Source organism: Danio aesculapii, chromosome 21, assembly GCF_903798145.1.
Source record: "Danio aesculapii chromosome 21, fDanAes4.1, whole genome shotgun sequence".
NCBI lineage: Eukaryota > Metazoa > Chordata > Actinopteri > Cypriniformes > Danionidae > Danio > Danio aesculapii.
The window spans coordinates 6,346,824-6,358,022 of NC_079455.1; the positions used below are offsets into that span (position 1 = coordinate 6,346,824).

Sequence of the window (11,199 nt, forward strand, 5' to 3'; positions counted from 1 at the left end):
TATGAATACTTTCCAGATGCACTGTATTTGGATATCAGTGTGTTTTGTATATACAACAAAAAAAATAAAAAATACTTTTTTGTGTGATTGGTAAATACGTTTTTTAAAAATGTGATTTAATGTGTGCACAAAAAATAATGCATCAAAACAGATGTCGCTTCGAGACATTGAAGACTTTAATTATGATTTTTGACATCACATGCTTGTCCTCTATGGACCTATATGTATCTTTTTTTAAAGCAGTGCATCACTGATTAATTTTACAGTAACTTACTGCTGTGTTAGGACTATAAAATATTTACAATTCATTTCTATGATCTGTTTTTTTTTTGCCGCATCACCTGTCCATGAATATCTGCCCTAGCAGAGGAGGTAGGTTATACAGAATTTCTTATACATAAGATAAAAAGTACAAATTCACTATACACAAGCTGTCTGTACTCACATTCAGTTCTGTTCTTTTATAGTTTTCCATAGGTCTGCCTGACTCTGGAATGGAGAGTCTCCTCAGGGATTCAGACACTTCTCTTGAATCCACTCAGGCAGAGGACAAAGACAAAAACATCTTTCCCTCGGATGCTCTTTCCTCATCTTCACCTCTGGCTGAACACAAAACTCATTCTGCTGATGACCACAGATCACCTGTCAGAGGCAAGAGCCATTGGGGTCACTTTGACTCTTATGACGACTCAGAGGTACACATGTTGATCTTCAATAGATAGAATAAAAATTGTCAAATTGTGATATTAATGTATACATTAAAAAAACAGATGACATGATGAACTGGATTAAAAGAAAAGTGTTTTCCTCCCAGGAATGTGTTGGCATTGTGACACTGCCAAACCAAGTCAAAGATAAAGCAGTGAAAAGGGGATTTGTGTTCAATCTGATGGTTGTCGGTAAGAAACATACTGTTAACAGTTACAGACAAAAATTTTGAGATCACTTGGAAATTTAAAGTTTCTCTGGATTTATAATAATGAGTCTGAATAAAAAACACAATTTTAGTTTTTTTGTAAATTATTGATGATTTTTTTTTTGCATAAAATAAAAAAGGTGCTGTGTTTTCAGACATTTTTAGTGTTTTCAAGTGGTATCTTAATGTATTTCATATCAGTGTATATTGTTATATACTACTCTAAAAGAAGTCTCATAACTTGTGAAATAATGTACATTTTAAATCTTTTTTCAGTTTGAATGTATTTAAATGTACAGTGCATCCGGAAAGTATTCATAGCGCTTCACTTTTTCCACACTTTTTTTTATTGTACAGCCTTATTCCTAAATGGATTAAATTAATTTATTTCCTGATAATTATACACACAATACCCCATAATTTTTTTTATTAAATCACATGCACGTAAGTATTCACAGCCTTTGCTCAATACTTTGTTGATGCACCTTTGGCAGCAATTACAGCCTCAAGTCTTTTTTAATATGATACCACAAGCTTGGCACACCTGTCTTTGGGAATTTTTGACCATTTCTCTTTGCAATACCTCTTAAGCTCTATCAGGTTGGATGGGAAGCAATGGTGTACAGCCATTTTCAGATCTCTCCAGAGATGTTCAATAGGATTTAGGTCTGGGCTCTGGTTGAGCCACTTAAGGTCATTCACCGAGTAGTTGTGAAGCCACTCCATTGATATTTTGGCGGTGTGCTTTGGTCATTGTCCTGCTGGAAGATTAACCATTGCCCCAGTCTGAGGTCAAGAGCACTCTGAAGCAGGTTTTCATTCAGGATGTCTCTGTACATTGCTGCATTCATCTTTCCCTCTATCCTCACTAGTCGTCCAGTTCCTGCTGCTGAAAAACATCCCCACATCAATTTTGAGCTTTACGGCAAAGGCTGTGAATACTCATGTACATGTCATTTTTCAGGTTTTTTATTTTTTATTTATTTGCAACAGTTTCAAAAAATCTTTTTTCACATTGTCATTATGGGGTATTGTATGTAGAATTTTAAGGAAATAAATTAAGTAAATCCATTTTGGAATAAGGCTGCATCATAAAAAATGTGGAAAAAGTGAAGTGCTATGAATACTTTCAGGATACACTGTATGTTTTGGTAATACTTATGTGTATTTAAATGTCTGAAACCTAAAATAAATATTATTTGTTTGAAAACAGTGATAAATTGTGAATTACATCTTATTCTGGCTCAGGGCGAGACATATTGGGAAAGCAGACATATTGGGAAAGACAAATTGGGAAAGCTGATTATGTGATGCTCTGAACATTCTAATCACACCGGTACGATCATATGCTTCAGGGCCCAGCCTAGACTGATCACACTGGTGTGATTGTACACATCAAAGGGTTAATATTCTAATCGATCATTTGTGTTTTTAGGTGAGTCAGGCTTAGGCAAGTCCACTCTGGTTGACAGCCTTTTCCTCACAAACCTCTATATAGACAGACGCATACCAGTTGCTTCAGGTACATTATTAAAAAAATAAAAATTGTATTTATATTTATTATAAAAAAGCACTGCTGAACTGGTTAAGGAAAAGTATTCAAGAACCATGCAGAGATCTATTGTAAACTGTATTCATTTCTATGTTACAGAAAAAATAGCTCGGACTGTATCGATAACGAAAAGCACTGTAGACATTGTTGAAGAGGGTGTAAATCTAAGACTCACTGTAATCGACACTCCTGGTTTTGGTGACGCTCTTGATAACTGTGAAAGGTACTTAAGTGGAAACTGCTTACTATTTGGTAGTTATATTTATGTCTTGCTAGGACACAAATTTTTGAGTAATATGTTAAAATGGTGTTCCAAATTAAGCATATTAGCCAACCCTAACTTATGAGTTTAAAAAGTTCACTCAGGATATGTTTGAAATTGCATACTCACTTAGGTGTCATGTACACTATTTTGTTTTTGTTTTAAAACAGGTACATTAGCCCCTTTCACACATACAGACGTATATGTGGTCTATATGTGTGAACAGGCCCTTTTTGAAAATACCGGTAAATTCGTTCGGGCAATTTTCCGGAAAGAGAAGTTGTAACTGGCAATTTGCCGGAATCACATCTAGAGCATGCTGGCGTGAGACGTCTACTTTAGCTAATCAGAACACTCAGACGCATTCACATCTATGCGGTATATGAAAATTTGATTATTTTTCCTGACACATTTAGCTGCTAGATGTTAGTCAGATAACTTTTTTATGTTCTTTCTTAATGCCAACTGTGTAAAAATTAAGATAAAATGCTTATGATAAACCGCTGTTTGTTTACCTTCAAGCTTTGACGCTTGTGCACATGAAGCAGCCGGTGAGCGCTAGCACACACACACACATATTATGAACATCTCGACATGCGAAAGTGTTTCTCTATGTTTTATTCAAAGTTGTTCACTATACTTTTCCATCCACAGAGTTTGTAATGTAGTCAAATGTTTACAAATACAAGCGCAGCCATTTGGAGGTCATTTCTGGTTAATGATGTCAGAATTTACCGGTATTTTGGAATGGATATGTCAATGGTCTTTTCCAGAAAAAATCTGTAACGTCCATGCCTGTGTGAACATCGCTTTTTTGAATATACCAAATAAATTTGTTCCGGAGATTTTCCAGATATTTACTTGTATCACTGTGTGAAAGGGGCTATTGTGTTACAGTTGTTGTCTACACTACTCCAGCATCTTCGACCTGTGAAAACCAACGCAATCTCACGGCAATTTGTAACTTTTTGATTTAGTGGCTAATTCTTATGAATTCGTACAATCTAATTTGTGCAATTTAGTACGATTTGCTCATCACCCAACGATGGTTGGGTTTAGGGCCGGGGTTGAGGGCCTCGTCTCTTTTTTTTAAATTGTACATTTTCGTAAGACTGAACTCATACAAATTCGTACAAATTAGCCACTAAACTGACAGAATGTAAAATACTTACGATCTCTCATGAGATCAGGCTGGTGAAAATAGTGGAGAGATTAGAGCTGCTGGATTTACAACATGTTAATTCATCAACTTCTCCCAACATACATGAAATTATTTCAACTAGGAGTAACCGTTCTAGCAACCTATACAGTGTGTATCTGATGTAAATAAAGCACATCTTCCAGTTATGTTTAAGCAATAATTATCTCCATAGTCATCGCTTGTGTTTTAGAAACCATAAATGTTATGTTTTGCTACTACTTATGTCTATTTAAATGTCTGAAACCTAAAATAATCAATGTCATTTGTTTGAAAACAGTGATAAATTGTGATTTACATCCTATTCTTAAGCGCTTTTAATCTTAAGTGTTTAAAAATACTGAAGACTCCCTTGAAATTAAAAATGCTAACATTCCGTTTCAGATAAGACGAGAGCCAAAACATGACTTTTTTTTTTTTTAAATGGAGGTGTGGCTATCTGCAATACCTCTCTGACTGGTCTTTTGGACCAGTGTTTCTCAACTACGTTCCCGAAGGGCCACCAATACTGCATTTTTTGGATGTCCCCTTTGGTAAGAGGGGTGTGATTAAGAATATTGTGGCTAAAGCCACCTCTGTTTAAAAACCGTACATTTTTGTATAACTGTATGCCACTACACTGACAAAACGTAAAATAGTAACATTTCCTTGTGAGATCAGAAGGACCGCCACTCCAAACTTGTAAGCAAATGGTCAGACTTTGATTGAAGCAAACAAATATTTTATAGGGAATGAAGGCCCAATCCCAATTTTTGTACCCCTACTCCTTCCCCTTGGCCCTTGAAACAGAGTGTGAATAAGAATTTTAAGAAATGGGACAGCACCTGCACGTGTCATTGTGTTCAATAGATGTCTTTCAGTCTCTGCTAATGAGCTGATGATCTTAATCAGGTGTGTTTGGTAAAGGAGAAAATGTGCAGAGCTGGTGGTCCTTCAGGAATGTGATTGAGAAACACTGTTCTGGACCATTGCGTTGTGTTCTCTGATTTGTCAAGCTCCCCTTTCCATGACCATTATGCAACCAAGACAATGTAAAAATGGATGCCAGCAAAATAGTGTATGCTCAGTGATATAATAGCTATAGTTTCATATCATTTACTGCATTCATTAGATATGGGTTGAGTAAAGTGTTAATATTTGTTTTGAAAATTTTCTTTTTTTTGTGATTGAAAGTCAGGGTTATTACATCATATTGGTTTCTTAACTCGATGTCTGAAAAACAACACATTTTAGCATTTAATATAAGGTTGAGGAAATGTTACCAGTAGTTTAACAAAATACATTATTTCTGTATTTATTAATGAGGAAGCAGTTCATTATATATTTTGACTTTATATATTGTGAACTAAAATGCTAAAACTTATTTGCACATGGTTTTGATAAAAGCTGGAAGGCGGCACTTCATTATGTAAACCAGCAGATGGTGAAGTACTACAAAGATGAGGTCGGGGTGAACCGTCAGAACATCAGGGACAACCGAGTTCACTGCTGCCTGTACTTCATCTCTCCTCACGGTCATGGGTAAGATCTTACCAGGATTTTTCCTTTATGATAATTCCATGATTTCAGTAACCATGAAAAGGGAGCTTACAGTAGGCTACATTAACATTAACAAATTTGCTTTGTGCTTTCTCAGTCTCAGACCAATTGATGTGAAGTTTATGAAGGCTCTAGAGCAGAAGGTCAACATTGTGCCTGTGTTGGCCAAAGCAGACAGTCTCACTCCGAAAGAGACCCGCAACATGAAAGCCAAGGTGAGAATGAGCTTTACTAAGAAGCTAAGAACAAGCACGTACAGTATAACAGGCCCGTTGGCAGCCTGGTGAATAGGGTGGTTCTTTTTTTCTCAAAAGGTGGATATTTTACAGATATTTGCCTCATTTTCTAATTATGAGGTTTAAACACTGCATTTTTGCAATAGTATCTGGATGCAGCCTTTATGATGCAAGCTAAGATTGCATCACTCAGCGATGCAATGTCTGACACAATGCACTCAAATGGAGTGAGTGATGTCACTGTGACGGTTGGGGTTAGGGGTGGGGTTAGGTGAGCTATTTAAAAAGCATTGAATGATGCTCAGATTGCACTGCACCAGGTCTGCATCCAGACCCATCTCCATTTTAGGGACATTTTAAGCACCATTTTTTGCCAGATTAGCTTGTCGGTGGTTTTGATATACCAAAAACATTTTCTAAAGATTAAGAATAAAGAAATATGAAAACGATAGCCTACTTATATTTAAATACAAATTTATCACATCATATATCATTAGAACAAAAAATAGGGATTTGTTAAAGTTTTAAATTAAAAACTGTAGCCTAATGTCATTTAATAGGCAAATAACAAACTGGTCAGCACATTCAATTTAACTGTCCCTCTGTCAGAATTTGGGATGTCGAATTTGGTAAGTCACACTGACGCAACAGCTGACACAGGATTCCACTTGGTCTTAAAGCCTTATTCGATGGATTATTTTCTTAGGTATTGTTTTTTACAATTTATAATGGAATAGCAGTCAAAATAGGACAAATGAGCTCATGTATGGGACAAATTCTGGACCTTTGTCAGTGAGGGGTGGGTCTTTTGAACCACCCGAATCCTCTTTGCTATGGGTCTGTATAATGAACTATATTTCAAACAATTAGATATCATATCCACACTTTTCTGAATGTGTCAACTCTGTTTCACATTTTGGGTCACACTTTCGGTTTTAGGAAGCTCTATTAAACCAAATCATAACAATATGGTTGACAGGGTTCCCACGCTAAGCCAGATAAGACAGAAAGCTGAATTTCCAAGACCTATAATGAATAGAAAAACAGGCAGATGTTGAGTGTAAATTTTTGCAGCAAAACACCACAAGAAATGCCGCAAATATAAAATGGAAAAACAAAAATCTCATATTGATTGATTTGTACAAAAATATGTAATTCTTGAATTTCAATGTCTGATATATATATATATATATATATATATATATATATATATATATATATATATATATATATATATATATATATATATATATATTTATATATATATATATATATATATATATATATATATATATATATATATATATATATATATATAAAAAAAAATATATATATATATATATATATATATATCAGACATTGAAATTAATTTTTTTCTGAATTATATGGGTTAACTAGGCAGGTTAGGGTAATTAGGCAAGTTTTTGTATAATGATGGTTTGTTCTATAGACTATCGAAAATAAATATAGCTTAAAGTGGCTAATAATATTGACCTTAATATGGTTTTTAAACTTTTAATATGGTTTTGATAATTCTGACTTCAACTGTAGATGTTTTAAAATTACCTGGTGTTAACCAATCACTAATCTGTCATATGAACTAATGTATTGCATGTTTTTCTACAGATTTTAAGTGAGATACACAAACACAAAATCAAGATCTTTCAGGTCCCAGCATGTGACCCGGATGATAATCATCTCCACAGACAGCAGGATTTAGAGCTAAAGGTCAGGACTACTGCTCACAATTTACACATGACTATTTTCTTTTGGAAATAAGTCACTTATTTCTTTCTGTAGTTACAGATTTTTAGGATCTTTAAACTTCAGCTATGATACAGTATATCTAAGTGTGATTTTAATTCTCTGGTAGAAATTTATGAAACACTGAGGTGTAAACCTCTTTAAAGGGATCCACTTCACCCAAAATGTAAAGTTTACAGTTATTTACACAGCCTCAGGCTATCCAAGATGAATGAGTCTTTTTTTTCTTTAACAGAACGTTAAAGAAAAAAGTTAAAAAAAAGTTTACTTAAAAATATTTTACCAAAGTTTCCCAGTACTGGGTTGCAGCTGGAAGGGCATCCACTGTGTAAATCATATGCTGGAATAGATTAATTCCGCTGTCGCGACCTTTGATAATCAGAAACTAAGCCGAAGGAAAGTGAATGAATGAATTTTATTGTAGTCACCAACACTGAAAAAAATTATTTCTGCAAAATTGTTGCAAACAACTTATATGGGTTGAATTTCATGTATTCATTCATTTTCTTTTCGACTTAGTCCCTTTATTAATCTGGTGTGTCCACAGCGGAATGAACCGCCAACTCATCCAGCATTTGCTTTACACAGCGGATGCTCTTCCAGCTGCATCCCTTTCACTGGCAAAATGGGTTGAATTTAAACAAGCTAATTAAATTTAGTAATGTTTTACACAAACATAATTTGTTTGTGTAAATTCCCAAATAAATTGTTTACAACCAAATAACTTTTTTGTAAATCCAAGGAATAATCTTTGATTGTTTTTTTTTTTTTTCAATGACACTGTTCTTGCTTCGGATGGCCTGAAAGAGAGTAAATTAACAGCAAATTTCAGGGTGAATTATTCCTTTATGAGGTGTATTATTTCATGGATATTAGGTTACATATGAGTACAGTTATTTTACAGAATATACTTATAATTAGGGCAGTGTAATATGAAAACCTAACCCTATACTTTAAAATGTAAAAAAAGAAATAGTCCTTTTAGTGAGATCAATATATGAAGAGTTCAGATGCAAAAGCCGCTAAATGCCACTTCCGCTAAAAATGAGATAATGACATTGAGTGAATGCTTTAGGCATGTAGTACACCATCAACAAATAGATTTGTTTCTAATCATCCAAATCCCAGTGTCAGCGCATTCAGAAATGACAGTTTGTTGGCAAAAGCCGCTAAAAGCCACTTGCCTTTAACAGCAAAAGCAGCTATATCCCGAGAACCATTCAGAAGCATAAATCGAATCATATGTGTTTAATGTAAAGTTTGATGAACTGGATGAGCCTGTCTGACTGTCAGTGAACGGCAAATGAAAACATCCCTTACCTCAAAACTCTGTGCATTATAAGACAAAGAAAACACACTGTACAGTCGGAAGTGTAGCATGCATTCATAATGATTTTCTGCGCATCCACGCTACTTTGAATAATTCCAATTTAGTATACATTAAATGACACATCCGTTTCACGAAAGACAGAGTTAAGATGCCGTTCTTTTATCCCACATGGATGCTATGAAGATAAATAAGAGACCAAGACCTTAAGTCTGATGAGAATGAATGAACTACAGCTTCTAAGAGTGTCTGATTGAAGTCCCCTTTTTGCTCAGTAGGCCTACCTAGTTATTTGCTAATTTCGGTTTTTTAAAAGATAAATATATAGTATAAAAATTTACATTATTTATATTACCTCATAATACCTATACGCCTGATAAGCTTTTTATATTAATGGACAATGCACAGATATTGATGTTGCACGATGTTTTTACACCACATTATTTGAATCTACCAAGCTTATCTTACAAGTTTGCAATGTTTACATTGCTGTACTTACATTAAATCGAAATCCCAAATATCAGAAATGACAACAGAATGTTAAGATTTAATTAATGTCAGTTTTATTGTTATTGATTAATGCACTTGACAGATTTCATTCATTCATTTTCCTTCTGCTTTTTCCACAGCAGAATGAACCGCCACTTACTTGACAGATTTATATATTTTAATTTCAGGTGGTTTGTGTAATGTGTTTTATGTTCATTAAAATAATTTGTAATTGCATCTTTAGTGATTTTCAACTAATAACTACTTAGTCTTTTCCCAATAGGTGATTTTAGAGGCTTTTTGCATAAAAAGCAGAAGTGGATTTAGCTGGTTTTGACTCAAAAGAAAATCTACCTTGTTAAAAAACAAAGAATTGTCTAATGTGACATTTTAGGGAAAAAATTGTATTTTATTTACTAGCTAATAACCTTATCATTACCTATAAAATGAAACTTCTAAACCTAATTATAGGAGCCTGACAGAAAATGCTCATTTACAAGAAAAGAGGTCTAATGGATTTAGAGGGTTTTGCATCTGAACTCTTCATATATAAACTATAAACGGATTGAATTTACAGAAAAGATACTGTATCACGATACATATCATTATCAAGATATGAGATGACTTATGACAAAAATATTATTTCATGATATATCGCCCAACCTTACAAGAACACTAATGCTTTTGTGAAAACTCAGCACTGTTTTTGTGTTCTCTGACAGAGAAGCATTCCCTTTGCTGTTGTTGGGAGTAACACAGTAATCGATGTTAACAGCAGGAGGGTTCGAGCCCGTGTCTATCCATGGGGAACAGTAGAAGGTCTGTTTATTTACTTTAGTCTTACACTTTCAATGAAAATCTTGGAATAAATCTTGCAGATTGATCATACTTGCTGTGTATAAACAGCTCTTTTTTTGCTCTCCAACAGTGGAGAATCCAGCTCACAGTGATTTTGTGCATCTGAGGAACATGTTGATCCGCACACACATGCAGGACCTGAAACACACCACCCACCACGTGCTGTATGAGAATTATCGCATAAACCACCTGTGCGAGAATTTGGTAAAAAAAAAAGGAATTTATTTATCATTTGACACGTAGAACTTGATGTGCTTGTTAATAATAATAATAATTTATGTTTCATTTTCACTAATAGGGGAATGTGTGAGGATCTGGCAACTGGATAACAGACAGAAACATTGAATACTAGGAAAGAAATACAGCATATATAAAATGGAGTTTAAATGTCGAAAAAAAATATATTTTTATTTATTCAAGCACAGCTTTGTAACATGTATGTAACATTATTTGAAGTTTAAAATTTGTTCTTGGGTAGGCCATTAAAAATCTTCCCAAATAAAATAGTGACTAAAATATAATCAGCCTCTTTATGCTGCTTTTGGTGTAAAATATGGTGACTTGTATCTTATGACTAGGCCCACACGAAATCTGCGTGCGCAGATTTCCGCCGATTTTTAGCCCATTATTGAGTTTATAGGCAGGGCTTCTGTTACTCTAGCTTCGTTGCTAAATGGCTAACATGGATTTTATTGAGAGAATAGCTGTGTTTATGTGCTTTAGGAATACTGAAAAACAGCCTTGATTCATTTGGCGCCGAGTCCACTAGATCCATTCCGAGGTGCAGCCAGCTCTGTGAGCTCATAAACTCCTCCAGAAACTATACCTGGATGATGGAAGCTTTCAGCGGTGCTTCAGACTGAGCTGAGCCCAGTTTGATGAGCTGTGGTCCAGTGTCGGTAGGAGGATTTTCCCCACAGAACAGTCAATATTTTTTTACTCTGTTGATATCTGGGGGTCAAAATCACATATGAGCAATGCATGCGACTCCATTCTCCATAGAAGATGTGTCTTGAAGTGTCACTAATATTCTTAATATATAACAATAAACTTAAATA

General features: G+C 34.6%; 1 protein-coding gene across 1 annotated transcript; it reads left to right on the top strand.

The window, feature by feature from the left end:
* The first annotated feature begins 212 nt into the window (after positions 1–212).
* On the top strand, positions 213–10,553 carry zgc:162239 (uncharacterized protein LOC558037 homolog). Its single transcript, XM_056446853.1, has 11 exons — positions 213–224; positions 468–695; positions 815–899; positions 2,352–2,438; positions 2,568–2,691; positions 5,315–5,449; positions 5,565–5,682; positions 7,330–7,431; positions 10,006–10,102; positions 10,212–10,345; positions 10,440–10,553. The coding sequence occupies exons 1-11, from the start codon at positions 213–215 to the stop codon at positions 10,449–10,451; spliced, it is 1,134 nt and encodes a 377-aa protein (XP_056302828.1). The 3' UTR covers positions 10,452–10,553.
* Positions 10,554–11,199: the final 646 nt, after the last annotated feature.